General features: G+C 41.3%; 1 protein-coding gene across 1 annotated transcript in view; it reads left to right on the forward strand.

Annotated features, from left to right (window-relative positions):
* Positions 1–26,359, forward strand: part of GXYLT2 (glucoside xylosyltransferase 2) — a 97,255-nt gene that overhangs the window by 17,521 nt on the left and 53,375 nt on the right. Inside the window, exons 2-3 of the mRNA XM_005669726.3 lie at positions 6,719–6,911; positions 16,478–16,609. Of these exons, the coding sequence (XP_005669783.2) occupies positions 6,719–6,911; positions 16,478–16,609 (325 nt within the window). The remainder of the gene's footprint in view (positions 1–6,718; positions 6,912–16,477; positions 16,610–26,359) is intronic.

Here is a 26,359-nt window from a genome sequence, read left to right on the forward strand (position 1 = left end):
GTTCTTAACCTGCTGAGCCACAATGGGAACTCCCAGAAACATTTTTAAGACCTACATTTAGACTCTTTTTTAAATTTAATTTTTTTTTATATTGGAGTTTGGTTGATTTACATTGCTATGTTTGTTTCAGGTGTTCAGCAAAGTGTTTCAATTATGCTTATACATATATCCATTCTTTTTCAGATCCTTTTCCCATATAGGTTATTACAGAATATTGAGTAGAGTTCCCTGTGCCAGTTTTTGATGCTGAGTTCTAAGCTTGCTTCCAGCTGACTTCAGCAGAGGAGAATTGGCTTGATAATGAATTGCCAAGGTTAGACTCAGGTGCACCTGGATTCAGGTGCTCAAATCTGACTCTACCTTGTGGCTCTGCCTTCCTCTCTGTTGTGTTTCTTTCAGGCTCTACCAGCACAGTGGTCAAGGTGGTTACCATCAGCTCAGCCTCAGCAACAGGTCTTTGAAAATCCTGGGCAGCAAAAGGTCCACTCCAGTCTTCTTTTATTTATTTACTTAGTTTTTAGTTTTTTGTCTTTTTTTTTTTTTTTGTCTTTTTAGGGCTGTACCCACGGCATATGGAGGTTCTAAGGCCAGGAGTCTAATCAGAGCTACAGCTGCTGGTCTATGCCACAGCCACAGCAATGCCAGATCCTAACTCACTGAGCAAGGCTGGGGATCGAATCCGCAACCTCATGGTTCCTAGTCGGATTCGCTAACCACTGAGCCACGATGGGAACTCCCAGTCTTTTTTATAAAGTAAATAAATGTAGTTAGCCATCAGTCAGAGTTTGGGAAGTACAATTCCCCATCTCCCATCCCCCACCAGTGCCTCGTGATTCAAGGGATTAAGAAGTCTTAGGTTCATAGACTGGACCTCCCTTCATCCTTGTAGAGTCTTCAGGTGACATTTGAGAGGGGTTGAGTGTGGCTTTGGTAGGAGTTGGTGAAAGGCACACTGTTTCAGCGCCCTTAAACTTGATTATTCATTGTGACCTCACTACACACATGCTTATTACCTGAAGCCTAAGATCTTTGATGTAACATGAGAGGTAATAGAGTGGGGGCAGCAAACGTCTCGTTAAACCCCAGCCACTGATACTTGAACTGCCACCAGGAAAAGCTTTAATTTTTCTTTCTGAGTACTTGTCATCAGACACCAAAAAAGACTGCACGCCCCAGCCCCTGTGCTTTGTACCATGCAGGCCCAAATCACTGAAGCCTGCAAAGAAGTAACCTGCTGTGCTCCAGGGAAGTGGTGATTTTCTTAATTAAAAAGAAAAAAAAAGTATTTATAGTTTAGGCCCATGAATGATATAGACAATTACATCATGAATTTCTCTGTACCCTGCACTCAAGAAATAAAAACTTGAAGTTCCCTGGTGACCTAGTGGTTCAGGATTTGGCATTGTCACTGCTGTGGTGCAGGTGCAATTCCTGGCCTGGGAGCCTCCACAAGCTGTGGGCATGGGCAAAAAATTAAAAATTATATAAAAATGGAGTTCCCATCGTGGTGCTGTGGAAACAAATCCAATTAGGAACCATGAGGTTTTGGGTTCAAACCCTGGCCTTTCTCAGTGGATTAAGGATCCGGCGTTGCTGTGAGCTGTGGTATAGGCCAGCAGCTATAGCTCTGATTAGATCCCTGGCCTGGGAACCTCCATATGCCATGGTTGCAGCCATAAAAAGCAAAAAAAAAAAAAAAAAAAAAACCAGAAAAAAACAAAAACAAAAAATTAAAACCAAAAATTCTTTAGTCCCCGGAGATTATCACTATCCTGCTTGTGTTTTTCATCCTCATGCATGATGACTTTTCCTCTATGCATCTGTGAACAGCATACAGTGCTATTTTGCTGGGTTTTAAACTTCATGGAAATGGTCTCATTCTATCACCATCCTGCTCCAAATTGGTCTTTTTCCTCTTTGTCCTTATGTTGATACATAACTTTCTGAGTTGTTCATTTTCGCTGTTGTGTAGTATTCCACTTAAACTTGTCAAATATGTTCATGATTACTCTGTTCATGGACAGGAAGGTGTTTTCCACCTTTTCACTCTTACAAAGGAACTGCTGCGAATGTTCTTGTGTAGGTCTTTTGCAAAGATGTAAGAGTTTTTTCAGGTTGCATATGCAGGTGTAGACCCAAAAACGTGAGGGTGGATATATATATCTTCACTCCTGCTAGATGTTGCCAGAAGCCACCCCAAAGCATTTGGGTCAACTTCCACTGCTTCTGAGCTGTCCCCCACCTCCTATATACTCTGAAACTCATATGATCTAACGTTTGTTTTGTTTTTGTTTTTTTGGCAGTGTCTGTGGCATGTGGAAGTTCCTGGCCGGGGATCAAACCCATGCCTCAGCAGCAACCTGAGCCACTGCAGTGACAATGCTGGATCCTTAATGCTGGATCCACTGTGCTACAAGGGAGCTCCGCCAACTTTTATTTTTTAAGTTTTGCCAGTCCAGGACCAAATGGAACATCTTTATGGTTTGAATTTGTCTTTCCCTGACTACTGAGGTTAAAACTTTGTATCATGTAGAAGCCCAATGTGTAAAGCCACATTATGCACAGGTATTCTGTTGGAAAGGAGTGTAATGGTCATATTTAAAGTATCTAAGGTATTGCATTTATTATTTTAGTTCCTTTGAATACCTATGTTCCTAAATATTGAGCATAACTAAGCAAGTGAGTTTGCATTAAGTCTCTTTTGTAGCATATTTTGGGTGATATTTTGACTATCTTTGTTTAAATTGACTATGGTTTTAGTGTTATCTGTGACACATCCATCCAATCTTTTTACATAAATAAGTTGGGAGTTGGCTTTAATAGCAGGTATGAAAACCCACGATTAAGTTGAGGGAGAGAGGACATCTAAGCCCTGAAGGCATGGGTTCTGGAATTGACCAGGCATGTTCCTGCTTTAGTGCCTTTGCTCTGACTGTCCCCTCTGTCTGGAATCCTCCTCTCTGAGAAGTGCATGTGACCACTCTGTCCCCACCTTCAGAATATCATCGGACCTCACCTTCTCAGTGAGGACTCAGTGTTCAGTGAAGACTTCTTCAACATTGTACCATATAGTATGTTCCAGCCCATCAGCCACTCCTGTATCCCTCCTGGCTCCACTATGTATTTCCTCTTAGTGCATATCACTGGATAACTTTCTATGTAAGTTACTTAGTTATTATTTACTTTGGCTGTTACTCTGTCATTCCTCTACCAACTGTAGAATGTAACTTCTGCTAAGGCAGGCGTCTTGGTCTGTTTTGTTCACTACTGTCTTCTTGATGCCTAGAACAGTGCCTGGCACATAGAAGGTACTCAAGATAGATTTGTGGGCTAATAAATCAGCTGGACTTAGCAAGGAAAAGAGAGCAGAGAATTTCCTTTTTATTATTTTTTAAAATTAAAGTGTAGGAATTCCTGTCATGGCTCAGTGGCAACGAATCTGACTAGGAGCCATGAGGTTGCAGATTTGATCCCTGGCCTCACTCAGTGAGTTAAGGATCTGGTGTTGCTGTGAGCTGTGGTGAAGTTCACAGACACAGCTCAGATCTGGCGTTGCTGTGGCTGTCGCATAGGCCGGCAGCTACAGCTTCAATTTGATCCCCTGGTCTGGAAACCTCCATATGCCGCAGGTGCAGCCCTAAAAAGTAAAAAAGTAAAAATAAAAATATAGTTGATTTACACTGTTGTGCCAATTTCTGCTGTACAGCAGTGAGTGAATAATACATATATATTCATACATATATATATATTCTTTTTTAATATTATTTCCCATCATGGTCTCTCCCAGGAGATTGGATATAGTTCCCTGTGCTATACAGTAGGACCTCATTGCTTATTTGTTCTAAATGTAATAGTTTGTATCTATTAACACCAGACTCCCAGTCCATCTCACTCCATTCTCCCTCCTCCTTGGCAACCACAAGTCTGTTCTCCATGTCTGTGAATTTTTTTCTATTCTGTAGATAGGTTCATTTGTGGCATATTTTAGATTTGCATATAAGTGGTATCATATGGTATTTGTCTTTCTCTTTCTGAGTTACTTCCCTTAATATGAGAATCTCTAGTTACTTCCATGTTGATGCAAATGGCATTATTTCATTCTTTTTGGGGGTGAGTAATATTCCATTGTATATATGTACCACAACTTCTTAGTCCATTCCTCTGTCAATGAGCATTTAGATTGTTTCTATGTCTTGGCTATTGTGAATAGTGCATCATTGAACATAGGGGAGCATGTCCCTTTTTTTATTACTCAATGAATTTATTACATTTGCAGTTGTACAATGTCATCACAATCCAATTTTATAGGATTTCCAACCCACAACCCCAGCGCATCCCCCCACCCCCCAAACTGTCTCCTTTGGAAACCATAAGTTTTTCAATGTCTGTGAGTCAGTATCTGTTCTGCAAAGAAGTTCATGTCAGTGTCTTTGTGAGTCATGGTTTTCTCTGGATAGATGCCCAGGAGTGGGATTGCTGGATCAAATGGTAGTTCTATTTTGAGTTTTCTAAGGAATCTCCATACTGTTTTCCATAGTGGTTGCACCAATTTACATTCCCACCAACAGTGTAATAGGGTTCCTTTTTCTCCACACCCTCTCTAGCACTTACTGTTAGTAGACTTTTTGATGATGGCCATTCTGGCTGGTGTAAAGTGGCACCTCATTGTGGGTTTGATTTGCATTTCTCTAATAATGAGTGATGTTGAACATCTTTTCATGTGTTTTTTGGCCATCCATACATCTTCTTTGGAGAACTGTCTGTTTAGATCTGCCGATTTTTGGATGGGGTTGTTTGTTTTTTTGGTATGGAGCTGCAGAAGGTGTTTGTAACTTTTGGAGATTAATCCCTTGTCAGTTGATTCATTTGCAAAGAAGCATGTCCCTTTTTGAGTTATCATTTTGTCCAGATATATACCCAGGAGTGGGATTACTGTATATCATAGTTCTATATTTAGTTTCATGAGGTACCACCATACTGTTTTCCATAGGGGTTGTACCAGCTTACATTCCTATCAGCAGTACAGGAGGGTTGCCTTTTCTCCACACCCTCTCCAGCATTTGTTATTTGTAGACTTATTAACGATGACCACGAGAAAAGCATTTCTGAGAGAGAGTACATATGCCAAGACTAGAAATAAGATGGAGAGCAGTCATGTATGTAAGCGTGATTATGAATGACTGTCCATCCAGGCTGGGAGTGCTGGAGGCAATTACAAGAGATATAAGTAGGACCACGATCAGCAGTTTGGACCTGATCTTGAAGGCAGTCAGGAGCCTTTACATTTTTATTGAGGGAATAATGCAGTCCTATTTGCATTTTAGAAGAACATCACTTGGGCACCCAACAGGAAGAAATCACAGGATGGGGGTTAAGGATCAGATTGGAGGCAGGTGGATGATCCCGGAACTGTCACAGTGATCCAGTGAGGGAAGATGGTGGCCTTATCAGGTAGCAGTAGGGGGATGAAAAGACATGGACAATTTCAGGGGATACGAAGAACATCTCTACTGTCTTCCTGCCATCCTCCAAGTAAGTGGAATCTGAGTAACTCTGCATCTCGACTTAAGTTAGCCAGGAAGCCATGCCCTTACAAAGCATACTCTTAAGTAATCAAACTGGGAAGCTCTCCAAAGTGCTCCACCCACATCTTCAACTTCCCCTTGGCTCAAGAAATCTGGAGCAAGACTGCCTTTGTTTGACTGAGAAGTGCATAATGGAGCAGCACGCTGATGGAGCTCAAAGTTTTTGGAAGGAAGGTAGCATCCCTCATCCAAGTTCCCCTGGTCTCCAAATCTTTTGTGCAAGTAAATTAGTTTCATTTGTCTCAGGGCACCTTTTCCAGGCCAGCTTCTTCCAACTTGCTTGCAAATGTTTCTCAGTGGTGTGTTTGAGGCTTGGCTGTGTCTCCTTGTCTGGAACAAATCTTTTATTACGAGGAAATAGCTGGATGATGATTCTGGACTTTTGGAGCCTGTTCCCCTCTCAGCTGTTGACTCAGTATATGAGACTTTGGTAGTTTGCAGCATAACCTGCCCCTTCTCCTGCCTGCTTCTTGTTAATATGCATTTTATCCTCGAAGCTGAATTTCATACCTACCAGCTCAGCACCATGGAGTGAGATGGTTGGAATTAACACCTGTTTCTTCAAGACTCTCCGGAGATGCCGTGGAGGGCCATGTGTTGTTTTCTTTGCTCACCTCCCGGGTTTGCATGATTTTTCCTTTGGTGCCGTGGTCACGCATTCCACGGCAACCTAAAACCCTCCAGATGATGGGAGTATCGTGTTGCTCTTTTCACATGGGAAAGCCACTGCCCACCCTCCTCTGTTCAAGTTGCATTCAAATCTAATTTCCATGGCCCATGTGAGTGGGAGCTTCACAGCCCTGTGTCAGCTGTCAGAGTTTAGCAATACCATTTCCAAACATGGGCCACTAGGCAGCCAGCAGGCACTAGACAGTTGAATGCTGGCAGCAAAAGCCTCAGACACCTAGAGCCGTCCAAACACTGACTCACCCTGCTATTGCCAGGATAAATATGGGAATAAATGGTATTTTTTTTCTCTAAGCAGGAAGAATTGTCAAAATGCTTATCACTTTATAAAATATAACAGATTGTGCCTGTTCATGTTTTGAAATGTTCCAACCCTTTACTAGCTTGTTTTTTTTTTTTTTTAAGTGAATTCAATAATAGCTCTAACCTGTTTTTCTTCTTTCTAGGAGGCCTGTAGAATCCAGAAGTTTCCAAGTTGTGCTGCCCCACGAGCTCTGGATCCACCTGGCTGTGGTGGCCTGTGGCAATCGGCTGGAGGAGACGCTGGTCATGCTCAAATCAGCCGTGCTCTTCAGCCACAGGAAGATGCAATTTCATATCTTCACAGAAGAATCTCTGAAGCCAGAGTTTGACAAGCAGGTGAATGTGCAGAAATTATAACCGTATTTACTGAGTGCAGGCAGGCTGCATTTTGGGAAACGCGTATCCTATTTCCTACTGTATTTCTGCTGCATACTCAGCTGTGTGCCCATGAACCCTTGACTCCGAGGCTTGCTATTCTCATCTATAACATAGGGAAAATTACACCTCTCCTTCAAGAGAGATGGTGAGGATTAAATGAGATGATGCATTTGACCCAAGGCAGCAGCCCTCCTGTTGTTAATCACATTGTTCCCACTGGGAACTAGGGAGCTTATTTCTGTCTATCTATCTATCACCTATCTATCCATCTATTTTTTGAACAACAAATAATATATTCTCATCACAATAAATTCAAATAGTATCAATGTTGTAAATTATAAATGTAGAGTCCTTGCCGCCCTTCATTTCCACACACGAAACTAGTGGAGTCCACACTTTTGAGGGATTCTTCCATGTTATCTTTATATACAGGTGTGTGTGTATGTTTATGTATCTGGGTGATTGTGTATGTATGTATGTATACCTGTGTTTTTATGTAAGTATAGACATGTGTAACACGTGTGCATGCATGTGTTATTACATATTTATAAACATAGAAATATGTTTATTTATTTAAACATTTACAGAATCAAGATTGTTCTCCATGGATCATTCTGGAACTTGCTTTTCCTCACTTAAAACCATGTCATGAGAGCCTTGTTCCTGGTCAGAACTCATACTTTCTCACCTCATTCCTTTTTGTTGACTACTTAGTCTTTGATAGTCTTTCATGATGTGGCTGGGTCATCATTTGTTTCATTCTTTCTGTGCTGAGGAACATGTAATGGTCTCCTCCCTGGAGAGGAGCTGTGGAAATGCCTCTTCTCCAGGGCATGGTTCTTGTGTGACTGCAGACCGCTCTTCCTTCTCCTTGAGAGTCTTCTTGTGTGGTGAGTTCCTGAGTTACTGGCAGAAAGAGAAGCTGTTTCGTTTTCTACCTACTAACTTCAGTCCCCAGGGCTGCATCCCCCCCACCCCCCGCGGTAGCCACCAAAAGGGCAAAGCAGCATGTTGGGCAAAGAAAGGCTAATCAGAGAAAAGTAGAAAACATGTTATGTTTTTGTAAAGAAAAAAAAATCACTCTGACATCCTCACCAAGAGAGCCAGGGAAGAAGCAGTCCTGGGGCTTTGAAATGGATTGGAAAATGCTTCGAGAAATCTTGAGTCTGGGGAAGGGGCAAAGAAAGACTGAAACACCAAGGGTAGCGTGTCTGAAGCTGGGGCGTAAGGGGCATTATAGTTAATAAAGTAGTAGTAATAATAATAATTTAGAAAGTAAAATAGCCTTTCTCAAGGGCTTATGATTTATGATTTACTCCTTTTTTTTTAGGGCCACACCTGCATCATATGGCAGTTCCCAGGCTACAGGTTAAATAGAGCTGTAGCTGCCAGCCTACACCACAGCCACAGCAATGCCAGATCTGAGATGCCTCTGCGACCTACACCACAGGTCATGGCAATGCCAGAGCTTTAACCCACTGAGTATAGCTGAGCATCAAATCCATATCCTAGTCAGGTTCATTACCACTGAGCCACAATGGGAACTCCAATTTATGATTTACTCTTATTTTAATCCTAACCACAATCCTTTGAAGAAGGTAACAACCATGCCCCTATTTTGCTCTCTGAGATCAATGCGGCTTAGAAGGTGTCAGTTCTAGGCTACCAACTCAAACTTCCACGAACTTAGTCACTCTGCTGTACGTCCTCTGTAACTAATGGATGGAAGGCTGGAATTCAAAACTCAGCTCCATGTTCACTTACTGCGAGATCTTGGGCAAGTCTCTTGGGTTTTCTGGGCTTCAGTTCTCCTTCTGCAGCTTGGAGCCCGCAGGAGTGAAAAGAACTGCTTCTCTATAGTTGGGATAAGCTAGATCTGGTTTCCTGACATGGTTCATGCAGGCAGTGGGGGCTACGTGGTTCATGCAGGCAGTGGGGGCCTGTCCACTCGGCCCCCTTGGTCTGGGACACAGTTGACAGAGATGGTTCATGTACGTAGCCACAGTTGTTAGAGCATTTGGCCCCTGCAGTTCTTGAGATACCACTATAGGAAAGAGAGGGACGGCCACTGTGCTTTTTACTCCCTCAGCTTGACAGTGACATATCTGCTCATATTTAACTCCTGAAGCAGTCACAAGGCCTACCCAACTGCAGGGAGGCTGATAAGTGTTCACAGGGATGGAGGACAAGTGGCTCCGGGCCAACACTAGTCATGTCCTGTATAATATCCACGGAACAAGTGTTTATTGAATACCTATTGTATGCAAGAAGTTGAGGCATGAGGATGGAGCAGGACAGAGTACAGACTTGGACTTTAAAAAGATGAGAGAAGGAAGATCTGTATATATAACTATAGATGTATAACAGATTGTGTTTTCCAAGGTGTCTCCAGTGGCCCAGCCTCCTGCTATTCACACCTCTGTGTATTTCTCATCTGCACTGTCCCAGGGCTAGTCTGCATGACAGTAGCTTAGGGAAGATGTGATGCTGTGTCACTTCTGAGCCCTCTTGGTTTCCTCTTTTGGATTCCTTGCTCTGGGGAAGGCCAGCTTTAAGTCTGACTAGCCCTCATCAAGGCCCATGTGTTAAGGAATGAAGCCCTCTTGCAGACACTCAGTAAGTGAGCTTGGAGTCAGGACTTGCAGCCCCATCCAGCCTTCGTATGACTCACCCTCATGGGAGGTCCTTATCCTAAGAGATTATATGAGATAATGAATGTTTGTGGTTTAAACTACTAAGAAGCTACTAAGTTTGGGGGTAATTTTTCATCAGGCAAGAGCTAATCCAGATACATCTACATACATAATATATATGTGTATATAAAATAGAGTATGCCAGGAGTTCCCATGGTGGCTCAGCAGGTTAAGAATCGACTAGTATCCATGAGGATGCAGGTACGATCCTTGGCATCATTCACTGGATTAAGAATCCAGAATTGCCACAAGCTGCAGCACAGGTCACAGATGCGGTTCAGACCCAGTGTTGCCATGGATGTGATGTTGGCTGGCAGCTTTAGCTCTGTTTCAAGCCCTAGCCTGGCAACTTCCGTATGCTGCAGATGCGGCCCTAAAAAGAAAAAAGGAATAGAGTATGCAAAATGACCTGCTTGTGACATCTGAGGCCACATCCAAGAAAGGATACAGCTCCTGCCTGTTTTTTTCTTGGGGTGCCTGACCCTGGAACCTGGCCACCATGTGGTAAGGAAATCCATACTCACCCATAGGGAGAGTCCCACACAGAGAAGAGCTGATAACTAACCTGCACCACCAGATATGTGAGAAGGAGCCTATAGATGATTCTAGCCCCTAGCCTCCAAGTCTTCTAGCTGGAGCCCCATATGTTGAGCAGAGTCAAGCCATCCCTCCTGAGTGTCTGAATTCCTGATCCTTGGACTCTCCAAGTATAAGAGATGGTTGTTTTATACTACTCAATTTTGGGTAATTTGCTATGAGCCATAGTAACTGGGACATTATAAATCAGAACTAGGGTCTGGGAGAATTCTTGTAGATACTTGTCAGGACGTACCATGTTTTGTGGTGCCCTGATGACTTTATTCCTCTGATGGTTTATTCCCTCAGGTCTTTGTTAGACCAGCAAAGCTCATTTGACAGAGGAAATTAAAATTGGGTGTTAAAAATCTCAACAGGGCATATGGTGTCACCCCTTTCTTGTACTTATTTCAGAGTATAATTGTGAGGCTGAAACAGATAATCTATTGACTCTCTTGCCACAAAGATTCCTTGGAACATCTCCCTGTATTGGGCACTGTGTCAGCCCTGAAACGGTAGATCAGCAGCAGTTGGTTTCTTTTCGGCTGCATGAGTTGCTGGTGTGGGAGGAACAGGTTATACTAACCTTCTCAAGGCTGTCAATTTCAACACTGAGGCATTGTGGGAATATCCAGAACTTCTTGTGATAAATTCATGGGAAGCTCAGGGCCCCATACCTCAGGGTCAAGACAAGGTGCTAGTTGCCATCATTATCTCCCTGGAAACTGCATTGTTATGTTTAAGGAGAATTTTTAAATTTTTATTTATTTTTATTTTTTATTTTATTTTTTTGTCCTTTGTCCATTTAGGGCCGCATCCGTTGCATATGGAGGTTCCCAGCCTAGGGGTCCACTCAGAGCTGTTGTTGCTTGCCTACACCAGAGCCATAGCAGCGTATATTTAAGTAGATTTTTTTTTAAAGCTGCTGAACTCTACTGGTTGTATTTACCATCTACATTGTTAATATTTAATATTTGAAAGTTTCATTTATTTCTGTCACCTTCTAACATAGAAGCTGAAAATGTCAACTGGTTGACTTCCTAGCCTCTTCAGGATCAAATATATGATTTTTTTTTCTTTTTAGGTACACACCTGTGGCATATGCAAGTTCCCAAGCTAAGGGTTGAATCAGTGCTGCAGCTGAGGCCTATGTCACAGCCATAGCAATGCATATCTGAGCTGCATCTATGACCTATGCCACTGTTCATGGGAATGCTGGATCCTTAACACACTGAGCAAGGCCACGGATCAAACTCCCATTCTCATGGATACTGGTCAGGTTCTTAACCCATTGAACCACAATGGAACTTCCAAATACATAATTTAAGTTTGGCTAGTCTGTGCTCTTGCCCCAGACTCAGAATCAAGAAATAGTGGGACACAAAAGTGGGAATGGCAGAGTTCCCGTTGTGGCTCAGTGGGTTAAGAGCCCAACTAGTACCCATAAGGATATGGGTCTGATTCCTGGCCTTGCTCAGTGAGTTAAGGATCCTGCATGGCTGTGAGCTGTGGTGTAGTCACAGGTAAGACTCAGAACTGGTGTTGCTGTGGCTGTGGTATAGGCCAGCAGCTGCACCTTCAATTCAGCCCCTAGCCTGGGAACTTCCTTATGCCATAGGTACAACTGTAAAAAGGAAAAAAAAAAAGTGGTGATGGCCACCAATGTATTCTGGATAGGTGGGGCCCATGGTGCATTGACATCCTGTGTGTGTGGTGTGTGTGTGGTGTGTGTGTGCACGCATGCATGTGCAAGCCATGGGAAAAGGTGTCAATAGGAATTTCCTGTGGCTGGAATCAGTATACTATTCAAATAAAGAGATAGAAACAGATGTAAATGGACTAAACGTTCCACTGAAAAGACAGTTTGGTAAAGGTTGATAAACCCTTTTAGAAGAGAGGATGCTAGAGATCAAGGAATCAAGCAAATTCATAGACCATGGGCCCTTTGCCTTCTCCTACTAGGGCTGATTTGGGACCATCGTGCAGTGGCACAGTGGTCCTGGGTGTTTGAGCCCAGTGTCCAGTCAGGTTGGCTGTTGCTATTCCCCTGAATGTTTGTGCCCGTGTCATTCCTGATATGCTCGTGCACCTGTACTGGGTGTTGTGCCTGATGTGGGTTTTAATCAGTCAGTGCCTTCATAAATCAGTTGTCAAATACTATGACTATCATTCCTACTCTCCTCATGCTGAGATTTCTCTCCCAAATAGTCATCTCAAAATTGCAAATTTAAAGTATTCCCAATGGCATATTTTTTTCAAAAATTGTATACAAATATATAAGCAATGTATGTACATTGTAAAAATAAGTTATAAAATCAGAAATGAAAAAAATCATCCTATTGGAGTCTCATTGTAGTGCAGTGGAAACGAACCCAACTAGTATCCATGAGGATGTGGGTTCGGTCCCTGGCCTCACTCAGTGGGTCAAGGATCCAGTGTGGCCATGAGTGTGGTGTAGGTTGCAGACATGGCTCAGATCCTGCATTGCTGTGGCTCCGGCATAGGCTGGCAGCTGCAGCTCCAATATGACCCCTAGCCTGGGTACTTCCATATGCTATGGGTGCAGCCCAAAAAAGTAAAAAAAAAAAAAAAAAAAAAAAAAATCATCCTATTAATGCTGAGGAGAACAATTTTGGTGTATGTATTTACATTTCTTTTCATATCAACATCAGAAGTGGAATCACAGTCTATATTCTCTTTCATAATCTTTCACAATAACTGACACTATGTTAGTGCATTTCTTCTTCAACAGGGGTTAAAAAAAAAAAAACCAAAATGGAGTTCCCGTTATGGCACAGCAGGAACGAATCCGACTAGGAACCATGAGGTTGTAGGTTCAATCCCTGGCCTTGCTCAGTGGGTTAAGGATCTAGAGTTGCCGTGAACTGTGGTGTAGGTCGCAGACGGGGCTCAGATCTGGCATTGCTGTGGCTCTGGCATAGGCTGGCAGCAACAGCTCTGATTAGACCCCTAGCCTGGGAACCTCCATATGCCACTGGTGCGGCCCTAGAAAGGACAAAAGACCAAAAAAAAAAAAAAAAAAAAAAAAAGAGAGAAAAAGAAAACCAGGGATTTGATCAACCTTTTCTGTGAAGACCAGCTAGTAAAGCTAGTAATTATTTTAGGCTTTGCAGAGTGTATGGTCTCACAGTTACTCAACTGTATATCATAAAAGTAGCCATAGAAATATGTAGACAGATGGGTGTGGCTGTGTTTCAACAAAATTTGTAGCTATGGACACTGAAATTCAAATTTCATATGATTTTCACATGTCACAAAATGTTACCCTTGTTTTTATTTTTTCAACATTTTTTTTTTCTTTTTTGGCTGTACCCACAGCATGTAGAAATTCCCAGGCCTGGGATGGAATCCAGCCTATATCTCAGCTTAGGCAACACCAAATCATTAACCTACTATGCCACAGAGGGAACGCCTATTTTTTTCAACTATTTAATTTAATTTATTATTATTATTTTTTTAGGGCCACACCTGTGGCATATAGAAGTTCCTAGGCTAGGGGTTAAATTGGAGCTGCAGCTGTGGCCCACACCACAGCTCACAACAAGGCCAGATCCGTAACCCACTAAGTGAGGCCAGGAATCGAACCTGCATCCTCATGGATACTAGTCAGATTTGATACCACTGAGCCATGACAGGAACTCCTATTTTTTCAACTATTTTAAATGTCTAACCTGTTCTTGGCTTGTCTGTTATTTGTAGCAGGTCGGGTGTGGCCCTTCTACTACCATGCTTTGCTGACTCTTGTTCTGCAACCCTGTCACTGAGAGCTGCGTAGTATCTCAGAGCTTATTTAACCAACTTCTTATTTATATTGTTTTCCATTTTTCACTCTTACAAACAATACTATAATAAATAACCTTGTAATAAATATCTATGCACTTTTGGAATTTTTCCTTAAGGTAAATTCTTAGAGGTAGAGTTATTGTATCTTTGAAAAGGCATTAACTAAAAAAAGTTAAGGATGAAGTTCCTGTTGTGGTTCAGTGGGTTAAGAACCCAACATAGTGTCCTTGAGGATGCAGGTTCAATCCCTTGCCTTGCTCAGTGGGTTAAGGATCCAGCATTGCTGCAAGCTGCTATGTAGATCACAGATGCATCTTGGGTGAATCCAGTGTTGCTGTAGCTATAGTGTAGGCCAGCAGCTGCAGCTCCAATTCAACCCCTAGCTAGGGAACTTTCTTATGTCACTGGTGTGGCCCTAAAAATAAATAAATCAATAAATAAATTTTAAAAATAAAAAATTAAGGACATACACAGATATATATAGGCACATAAGCATATAAAATGATGCATAAGATTCCATGTCATTAGAGAATTGTAAATGAAAGCACTGAGATACCACTACTATTCATTAGAACCACTAATATCCACAACAATGACAACACCACATGCTGATACGGATGTGGAGCAACAGGAACTCTCACTCATTGCTGGTGGGAATACAAAATAACACAGCCACTTTGGAAGATAGCTTGGCAGTTTCTTAGAAAGCTAAATGTAAGCTGACCATACAATCTGGCAGTTGTACTCCTTGGTATTTACCTATATGGGTTGAAAAATTGTGCACACAAAAACTGGCACATAAATGTTTATAGCAACTTTTTTCACAATCACCCAAAACTGGAAGCAGTCAAGATGCCCTTCAGTAGGCAAATGGATAAGCAAACTGTGATGTATCTATACTATGAAATATTGGTCAGTGATAGAAAATAAGTTATGAATCCATAAAAAGACATGGAGAAAGGTTAAGTGCATACTGCTAAGGAGAAAACCCAATCTGAAAAGGCTAAATATTGTATCATTCCAACCTTATCACATTTGTAAAAGGTAAAGCTGAGAGACAATAAAAATATCAGTGGTTGCTGGGAGTTCAGAAGAGAGGAGGGAGGGAGGAGGAATGAATAGGTGGCACAGAGGGGATTTTTAGGGCAGTGAAAATATTTTGTATGATGCTGTAGTGGTAGATACAGAACAACATGCCTTTGTTGAAACCCATAAAATTATACGACATGAAGAATAAACCCTAATATAAACTCTGGGCTTTACTTAATGTATTGGTATTGGCTCATTATTTGTAGCATATGTGCCAGTTTAACACAAGATATTAATGATGGGAGAAACTGGGGAGGGGGAGGAAGGAAAGAGGGTATATGGAACTTTCTGTACTTTCTGCTCAGTTTTTCTGTAAACAGAATTGCTCTGAAAAATAAAGTCTATTCCTTGATGTAATTTTATTATAAAATTAATATATGCAGGGAAATTAATATACTTTCTGTAAAAGTTCAAGAGTATAGGAATACAGACCTAGAAAATGAACTGCCACCAACTACACCTCGACAGGTACTCACTTTTAACAATTTGGTGCAACTGCTCAGATTTTTTTCTCTGCGATAAAGTATATATACATATATTTCCTCCTGTAAGATAGAACAATATTATAAATTTCTTTTTGCACTTTGCTTTTCCTGAAAAGGTAACTGTATGTCATAACCATTTTTCATGACAGCACATACAGGTCTACTTTATTTTAACTGTCCACTGGTCCATTGTGTATTTTTATCATAATGCATTTGCCCAGTTCCTTATTATTGAGCATTTGATGGGTTCCCAAGGTTTCTTTCTTTTTCTTTTTTTTTTTTTTTAAGTATTATTACACACTATGTTTGGTGAAAGTCCTTGTACCTCTGTCTTCGGGTTTGTTGTTACCAATTTCTAAATTGCCCTCCTGGAAGTTTGTTCACATTTACCCTTGCAGTGTTTAGGTGCCAGTTTCCCATCATCCTTGCCAACTCTGGATGTTATTTTTTTAAGTCATAGCAATAGTCTTTTAGTCAATGAGTATTTATTGTGGTGATAGAGTTAGGCTTTCTGTGTATGCTGCCTGAAGGATTTCCACCTGGAGTTCCCATTGTGGCTCATCAGGTTAAGAACCTGACTGGTATCCATGAGGATGCCAGTTTGATACCTGGCCTCGATAAATGGGTTAAGGGTCCAGCGTTGCCTTGAGCTGTGGTGTAGGTTGCAGATGTAGCTTGGATCTGGTGTTGCTGTGGCTGTGGTATAGGCTGGCAGCTGCCACTCCAGTTTGACTCCTAGCCCAGGAACTTCATATGTTGTGGATGTGGGCCTTAAAAAAAAAAAAAAAAAAAATTCTACCTGGCCACCCAGAAGCTTTAGGTGTTTTCCATCTTTCTGAGGTCTTATGACCCTTCTCTTCCCTTCCATGTTTTTCAGCTACGACAGTGGCCTGACTCCTATACAAAGAAGTTTGAGCACAGAATCTACCCCATCACATTTTCGGTTGGAAACCCTCAGGAATGGAAGAAATTATTCAAGCCCTGTGCTGCCCAGAGACTCTTTCTACCGGTAGGAACACCTGCTTTTAATAAGATGTTGCTTGGAAGAGAATTGTGCTTGGAAACATCATGAAATTAACTAGGGTGTGTTTAGAAACATTTTACTGACAGTTGGAAGTATGTTCCTCTTGGATTCTGTAGTTGATGCTTTCAGTGTTCAGGTTTATCAAGAGATGGTCCCTGGATTTGAGAAATTGTCTTTCCCAAGGTTTGAGTGACCAATTGAAGAGCATCCAAAGCATGTCTTGGATTCTGTGTCTTTGTGACTATGGCTCCACCATTTACTGGCTCTGTGAACTTGAGAAAAATCACCCAACTTCTCTAAGACTCACATTCCTCCATAAGTTAGGCACATGGTTGGCCCTCAGATGTTATTTTCAGTTATTATTTCTCTTATAACAATAGCCACTACCAAATGTAGCCATGCTAAGGGATGATTCAGAGACGGTCCAGGGTTCCAGCTCACCTTTTCAGTTTTGAATTTTCAAATTGAATGTTTTTGTTTCCTTTTAAAAAAAAAATCCTAAACATGGAATTCCCTGGTGGTTCAGTGAGTTAAGTATCTGGCATTGTCATTGCTGTGGTGTGGGTTCAGGAATTTCCACATGCTATGAGTGTAGCAAAAAAATCCTAAATAGAGGGGTTCCGTGGTGGCCTAGTGGTTAGGACTCAGCATTTTCACTGCTGTGGCCCAGGTTCAGTTTCTGGTCTGGGAACTGAGATCCCACATCAGGCTGCTGTACACTGTGGCCAAAAATAACAAACAAAACAAAAAACAAATGAAAATCCTTAATAGAAAAATCACTGAAGATATACCAGAACTGAGACAATTACTGAATGAAGATGGAAGCTTTGAACCATGAATTGCAACCTTGACACTTGTGAGGGCTCACACCTTCAGTAAACATTTCTTGAGTGCCCATTAGGTGCTAAGCCCTGGCTTAGTGATGGTGATATGGTAGTGAACAAGATAGCCATGATCTTGCCTTTGTGGAATCTGAGTCTAGCAAGGCATTGAACAGGTAGTTAGTAATGGTATCCATGCTGAGGTGGAGGTAACATGGGTTTCCAACTGGTCTGGGGCATGTGTAGAGAGAGGGTTCTCTTGAGGCATGGCTTTTACGCTGAGATGTGAAAGAAAGCACAGTAGGGGTCACTGAGTGACAAAAGCCTGGGAGGTAATGAAAGAGAAAAGGGTTCCATGCAGATGGAATAGTAGGTCCAAAGGCCCTGAGATGGGAGGGAGCATGTATGAGAAGAGAGAAGTCCCAGTAACCAGAAAATAGAGTGTGGTAGGATGGAAGAGATCAATAGGGGCTGGAGTTAGCAGACTCTCTGAGCTATGTTGAGATGTCTCATCTTTGTGTTAAGGGTAGTCAGAAACCATTGAACAGTTTCTAGCATGGAAGTGAGATGATCTGACTTAGGTTTTAGAGAGGACTCACTGGTTCACTGTAATGTGGACAGTAGAGTTGCTGAGGCCGTTTAATGATGACTTCTATGGTAGGTGTCCTGGAGCTGGATACAGAATATGCCTGAGAAATAGAATTACTAGTTCTTGTGATTGGCTGGCTGGGAAAGTCAATGGGTAGTGAGAATGATAAAGATTTCACCCAGGTTTCTGACCTGAACAACTATTAAAGTTGACCCATTTGAAATTGCCAATATTCAGGTATTTGTGACATACAAAAAAAGGCATCTTTCTTATGGTTCAGCCTACAAAATGGATGGCAATGCTATTTAATAATGGAAAAAGCTAAAGAAAGACCATTATTTATAAGGGAAGAGATGAGTTTAATTCAGGTCATATTTTGATTTTGAGGTGCCTGGAAAGATGCACACATCTCTTGATCTGAAATCCCAAATGGCAAATGACATTTTTAGCGTTTCTACACAGAACCTGTGGGAAAAAAATAAGGCCTGATGTACTCTTAGTGCTGATTTGCTATACAAGTCCATCACTATCAAATAACCTCTTTTTTACATGCCATAGCCTTTTATACATGTTGTGAGATGGGATCTATTACATAAAAATGAAAAGAAAAGATTCCCTCAAATTGGAAGTAAAATCTCTAGGTGGGTGATATGAGAATTAACTCCCTGCTGTGCGATATCACTTATATGTGGAACCTAAAAAAGTTAAATGAACTAATGAATATAACAAAAAAGAAACAGATTGACAGATAAAGAGAACAAACTAGTGGTTACCAGTGGGAAGAGGGAATGGAGGAAGGGCACGGTAGAGTTAGGAGATTAACAGGTACAATTACTGTGTATAAAATAAATAATCTATAAGGAGGAGTTGCTGTCATGGCTCAGTGGTTAATGAACCCAACTAGTATCCATGAGGACATGGGTTCGATCACTGGCCTCACTCAGTGGGTTAAGGATCTGGTGTTGCCACAATCTGTGGTGTAGCTCACAGATGTGGCTCAGACCCAGTGTTGCTGTGGCTATGGCATAGGCCGACAGCTGCAGCTCTGATTTGACCCCAATCCTGGGAACCTCCATATGTTATGGGTGCGGCTGTAAAAAAAATAATAATAATAAGCTACAAGAATATATTACACAGTACAGGGAATATAGTCAATACTTTATAATAACTATACATAGAGTTTAATCTTTAAAAATTGTGTATCGCTGGAGCTCTGCTGTGGTACAGTGGGTTAAAAATCTGACTGCAGCAGCTTGGGTCACTGTGGAGGTTCAGATTCTATCCCTGGTCTGGTGCAGTGGGTTAAAGGATCCAGCATTCCCACATCTATGGTGTAGGTGGCAGCTGCAGCTCAGATTCGGTCCCTTGGTCCAGGAACTTCCATATGCCATGCGTGCAGCCATTAAAAAAAAAAAAAAGTAAAAATTGTGAATCACTAGGTTGTACACTTGAAACTTATATAATATTGTACATCAAATATGCCTCAATAAAAAAACATTTAATAGGAGTTCCCTAGTGGCCCAGCAGTTAAGGGTGCAGTGTTGTCACTGCTGTGGCTCAGGCCACTACAAGGCATGTGTTCGATCCCTGGACCAGAAACTTCTGCATGCCACAGCATGGCCCCAAAAAAATTTAAATAAAAATTACCATTTGAGAAGATGAGAGAAAAATCTCAGGTTTCTGCTTCTTATCTCTGTTTTAGGGGAAAAGAATATTAGAAAGCTCAAGTTATGTTGGAAAATTGTTTCCCCAACCTATCTAAAAATATAATAGCAACCCTTTAGAAAACATTTGAAATTTCCCTGACCTTGAATTGTGACTTTATTGCTGCTGCACACACACAAAAAAAACAAACCCCACTACATGATGGTTTTCATTCATTCCCAGCTAAACAAGTCTGTGGCATTTTGAATGACAAATGGGTTCCAGCGTTCCTTATCTGCTATTGATAATGGAAACTAGCCCTTCTTAAAAATAATAAAGAGAGATTGTGGTTGACAGGACATTTACCTTCCCTGAGTTGTGTATCATAATAGCAGATTATAAACATGGTGTTTCTGGACATCAGTGAGATATATTGATCCTCAGGGTAATTTGAAATAAAGTCTAGGTGATGTTTTCCTTGAAATTCATCTCTATAAAACCAAATCAGGTATGCTGCTGAGGTAACACAAAGGAGATGGAGATTCTAAAATGCAAGCATTCTAGCCCTGGCCAGTCTTTTGACTTAGAATCACAGTCTCAACCTTTTTTCCTAAGGCGTGTCATCTACCCCAAATCGATAGATGAAACTCTTTCTTAGGTAAATTTTACATATCAGAATAAGATCAGAGCACAGCCTTGAGTATTAGAACTCGAATATTAGATTCTCAAGTACAATTAGTGGAATTCAGATTCCTCCAATTCAAGAGTTATGGAGTCCTAAAAATCAGTGGATGTTTACTTTTCTGTTCCTGTGAATAATGGACCTGCGAGCAGGACCATTATTAGTGCCACTTAAACAGCAGAGAGTATGATTAAGCTCTCTAGGCTGCATCCTGCTTTCAGATAATTCAGAAGCTCAAAGTATTTAAAACAATATGCCAATCACAAATAAATCAAATCTATCCGTTCAGTTGATCCTGGAGGACTTTTCCCTTTTTCCTTAGTAAAGGTTGGGAGCCTTTTCTTTTCTTTTCTTTTCTTTTTTTTTTTTCCTTGTCTTTTTAAGGCTGCAACCATGGCATGTGAGGTGCCCAGGCTAGGGGTCGAATTGGAGCTACATCACAGCCATGGCAATGCAGGATCAGAGCCGCATCTGCCACCTACACCACAGCTCATGGCAATGCCAGATCCTTAACCCAATGAGGAAGGCCAAGGATCAAACTTATGTCCTCGTGGGTGCTAGTCAAATTCGTTTCTGCTGAGCCCTGACAGGAACTCCAGGAGCCTTTTCTTAATGTAAGAAAAATTGTTTTGTGAATTTATAAAACTTATCTCTCATTTAATAGGAATTAGTGAGGTTTTATAATGGACATCCATATTTTGTTATACAGTGTGCCTATTTGATTATAAAGATCTATCTTAATAATCTTCTTGTCTGGAGATTCTGGACATATTTAAAATATGACAAGAGATCATTGGATTGCAGAATCATCTGATTCTGATTGCAGAACCTTCTTACATTTGGCAAGTGACACCCAATATGGTAATATGAGGTCGGTTAAGGCACTGTCGAGGCTTCACCCTGAGAAAGGAGTTATAACTGCCAGCCTATGCCACAGCCACAGCAACACAGGCGGATTCAAGCCATATCTGCAACCTACACCACAGCTCACAGCAATACTGGATCCTTAACCCACTGAGCAAGGGCTGGGATCAAACCCGCAACCTCATGGTTCCTAGTCGAATTAAATTCTGCTGAGCCACAACAGGAACTCCGGAACAACCTTTCCACAGTACTTATCATTTACTCACATATTATTAAAAGTTTGACATTCATGATAATAGTTACAACTTTTGGTCGCATGTGAGAGAAACTCAATTTCAACTAGCTAAGCAAAGAAGGCAATTTATTCACTTATCTGACTGTGGAGTCCAGATGATAGGGCTAATCTTAAGCACAGCCAGATCCAGAGACTCATATAATGTCACTAGGGCTCTGTCTGTCTCTCTCCCAGTCCCTTGCAAGGCTCAGTCTGTGAGAATGCAGATTGCCTGAGGCAGCCTGAGATCCAAATTCTAGAAGCTTAGCTATTATAGCAGAAAAATACCCTGGCAAGGTGGTGACATCTGAAATGGTGACATGAGAAGCTAAGTGAAATCACTCCCCAATGAAACAAGCATAACTGATTAAAATTATTTGTAAAACAATTATCTGGACTCTTTGAAAATTCTCCTAAGGGCCTAAAGAAGAAACATATTTCTGACTCAAGAAAATCTACTAAAACTTAAAGAGTGAGAGACTTTGACATTTGAATCATGACCCTCCCTGTCCCTTCCCCTTCTAGCTCAGCATGATGGAACCCCAACTCTAGGCAGTTCAGTTAAGTACATAGGGATCCTCCAGTGTTGTGACAGCTGTGGCATAGATCACAGCTGCAGTTTGGATTTGATCCCTGGCCCAGGAACTTTCATATGCCACTGGTGCAGCCACACCTCCCATATGAGGTCTATGGTATTTCCTCGGGAGGAGTAGGTCGTCAGCATTTCTCATCTCTACCAGCTATGTGTTACAGAGCTTAAATTCCTGACAAGTGTGGCCAGGGTTTCAGAAGCTCCCTCCGTTAAGAGGAAGCTCCATGAGAGCAGCAAGCTGAACTACAAGCCAGTTAGTTTACACTGGAGAACCAGGGAAAGAGACAAATAAAAAATACCTTCCTAACTCTATCAGAACAGAGTGCAAAGACCAGCCTCTAAAGCTACCCCTGCAAATAGACCTGGATTGAATGGATCAGACTGCAAAGCAATTTAGGCTCAGGCCATTGTGAAAATCAGTAGAGCAATCAGTTGGCCATAAGTAAAGGATATTAGCTGGGTGTAATACCAACAGAAATGGACAGCTTAAGAGAATGATTGGAGGAAGAGTTAGTCAAAGAGAGCCCTGAAAAAAACATTGTCATCCTGGGTGACTGTGAGTTTGCACAAGGCTGCTCTTGTTGAAGAACAGCATCATAGGTTTCACACAGTGGGTGAAGTGGACTCCGCTGTAATAGTCCAGTCAAGATACTAAACGAACAAGCAAACAACATCAACCAGCCCTGCATGTCAGGTTGGGGTGTGGGGTGGGGAGGTAGAGGATCATTATCCAGCATTGCCACTATATATTATCTAAAACATCCTAAAATGTATTATCATGCTAAAATATATTAATGTGGTGAAATAGTATCTAAATTTTTTTCAACAAAAAAAATAAGAGACAGGCAAATAAACAGGAAAGTGTGACTCATTCACAAAGAAAAATACAGGCAACAGAGACTGCTGCTGAGAGGACTCAGCTGTCAGATTGCATAGAGAAACACTTAAAAACAGCCATTACAAATATGTTCAAGCAGCAAAAGGAACTTGTGCTTAAAGAAGTAAAATAACATATGATGACAATATTTCATAAAAATAAGGACTATCCATAAATAAATTTGTTATTTTTTTTAAGAGCCAAATAGAAGTTCTGCAGTTGAAAGGTAAAGTAACTGAAATAAATAAAAAAAACTGGAGGTCCCGTTGTGTCACAGAAGAAACAAATCCGACTAGGAACCACGAGGTGGCGGGTTTGATCCCTGGCCTTGCTCAGTGGGTTAGGGACCCAGCATTGCCGTGAGCTGTGGTGTAGGTTGCAGACGCTGCTCAGATCCCCACGTTGCTGTGGCTGTGGCATAGGCCGGTGGCTACAGCTCTGATTGGACCCCTAGCCTGGGAACCTCCATATGCCGCAGGTGTGCCCCTCAAAAAGACAAAAGACCAAAAAAAAAAAAAAAAAGAAAGAAAAATCTAATTGCTTTAAACCTAAAATGGAAAGAATCAAGATGGGATTAAAATGGCAGAATAGAAGGACTGGAGCTCAACTTCTCTCATTAAAACAACAAATTACAACCAAATGCTGAACAACCTTCAGCCAAATGGACTGGAAACTTTCAAAAAGATATCCTACTCCAGAAGACAAAGAGCAGGCCACATCAAGAGGTAGGAGAGGCAATTACACAGTATAAGCAAGCCCATCCCTCCCAGGCAGGAAGCACACAGACTGGAAAGTAACTCTATCACAGAGACTCACCTACGGGAGTGAGTGTTCTGAGCCCCACCTCAGGTCCCCGCACCTGGGGATCTGGCATTGGGAGAGCCCCCAGAGTATCTGTCATTGAAGGCCAGAGGGGCTTGTGTGCAGGAGCTCCATGGGACTGGGGGAAATGGAGACGCCATTGTGCATTCATGTGCACTGGATCCCAGGGCAAAGTAGAGGCTCCATAGGAATCTGGATTGGACCTGACTGCACTTCCTGGAAGATCTTCTGGGAAAACAGGGTGACTGTGGCTCATTGTGGGGGAAGGACATTGGAAGCAAAGCTCTTGGGAATACTCGTCAATGTGTGTTTCTCTGGAGATGGCCATTTTGGGAAAATCTGGCCTAATCCATCAGTGCTGAGAAGCCCCAGCCTGGGATCACAGCCCCACCCATCAATAAACAGGATGCCTAAAGACCCCCCCAGGCACACAGACACCTGTAATCTCACCCAGAGACAAAACCCCATCCACCAGAGGGATAGGAATCCACCCCCACCTACCCGTGGGTTGGCCCCAGTCCCTCCAATCAGGAAGCCTACAGCAAACCCCCATATTAGCTTCAGCCACAAGGGGGGCGACATCAGAAGTAAGAGAGGCTATAACTCTATTGTCTGCAAAAGGGAGATTACACTAAAAACCTATAAAAATGAAAAAGCAGAAAACTATAAATTAGATGAGGGAGAAAGAAACCCTCCCCCAAAACAGCTAAGTGATCAAGAGATTATCAGCCTCCAGGAAAAAGACTTTAGACTGAAGATGATGCAAAATATCTGAAATAAACTGGAGGCAAAGATTGATAATTTACAGGTATCACTGAGCAAAGAAATACAAGATTTAAACCTTAAGCAAGCAGATATACAAAATGCATTACCTGAAATAAAAAATTTGTTAGAAGCAACCAACAGCAGAATACAGGAGGCAGAAGAACGAATAAGCGAGGTGGAGGACAGACTAGTGGAAATCACTGATGTGGAACAGAAAAGAGAAAAAAGGTTGAAAAGAAATGAAGACAGTCTCAGAGAACTCTGGGACAATGTTAAGCACACCAACATCCATATTATAGGTGTTCCAGAAGAAGAAGAGAGAGAGAAAAGACAGAAAAAATATTCGAAGAGATAATAGCCAAAAACTTCCCTAACATGGGAAAGGAATCACTCACTCAAATCGAGGAAGCATGACGAGTACCATATAAAATAAACCCAAGGAGGAACACCCTGAGACACCTATTAATAAAACTGACCAAGTTAAAGACAAAGAGAAAATACTGAGAGGAGCTAGGGAAAAGAAACAAATAACATCCAAGGGAACCCCGATAAGTTATCGGCAGATTTTTCAGCAGAAGCTCTACAGACCAGAAGGGAGTGGCATGATATATTTAAAGTGATGAAAGAAAAAAACCTCCAACCAAAATTACTTTACCCAGCAAGGCTCTCATTCAGATTTGAAGGAGAAATCAAAAGCTTTACAGATAAACAAAAGCTAAGAAAATTCAGCACCACAAAACCAGCTTTACAGCAAGTACTAAAGGGACTTCTCTAGGTGGAAAAGAAAAGAAACAAAAATACCACAAATGACAAGGCTCATCAGTAAAGGCATATATACAGTAAAGGAAGGAAATCATCTACACACAATTATGCTACCAAAATCAGAAATCATGAGAAGAGGAGGGTACAAATGCAGGACACTGGAGATGTACTTGCAATTAAGAGTCCAACAACTTGAAACAATCTTGTATATATATAGACTCCTATATCAAAACTTCAGGGTAACTGCAAATCAAAAATCTACACTTGATAAAAAAACAAATAAGAGAAATCAACTCAAATACAGCACTAAATAGAGTCACGAAACCACACGAGGAGAAAACAAGAAAAGAAGGGAAGAAAAAAGAGCAACAAAAACAAATCCAAAACAGTTAATAAAATGGCAATAAGAACATACATATCAATAATTACCTTAAGTGTTAATGGACTAAATGCCCCAACTAAAAGACATAGACTGGATAAATGGATATAAAAACAAGATCCATATATATGCTGTCCTCAAGAGACCCACTTCACTTCTAGGGACACATACTAATTGAAATTGAGAGGATGGAAGAAAATATTCCATGAAAACGGGAATGAAAAGAAAGTTGGAGTAGCAATACTCATATCAGAAAAAATAGACTTTAAAATGAAGAATATTTTAAGAGACAAAGAAGGACATTACATAATGATCAGTGGATCAATCCAAGGAGAAAATATAACAATTTTAAATATATACACACCCAACATAGGTTCACCTCAATATATAAGGCAACTGCTAACAACCTTAAAAGGACACATCAACAATAACACAATCATAGTGGGGACTTTAACACCCCACTTACAGCAATGGACAGATCGTCCAGACAGAAAATCAATAAGGAAACGCAGGCCCTGAATGAAGCATTAGACCAGATGAACTTAATAGATATTTATAGGACTTTCCATCCCAAAGCAACAGAATACACATTCTTCTCAAGTGCAAACAGAACATTCTCTAAGATCGATCACATCCTTGGCTACAAATCAAGCTTCAGTAACTT

The sequence above is a fragment of the Sus scrofa genome, chromosome 13 (assembly GCF_000003025.6).
Source record: "Sus scrofa isolate TJ Tabasco breed Duroc chromosome 13, Sscrofa11.1, whole genome shotgun sequence".
In the NCBI taxonomy this organism is placed as follows: Eukaryota; Metazoa; Chordata; class Mammalia; order Artiodactyla; family Suidae; genus Sus; species Sus scrofa.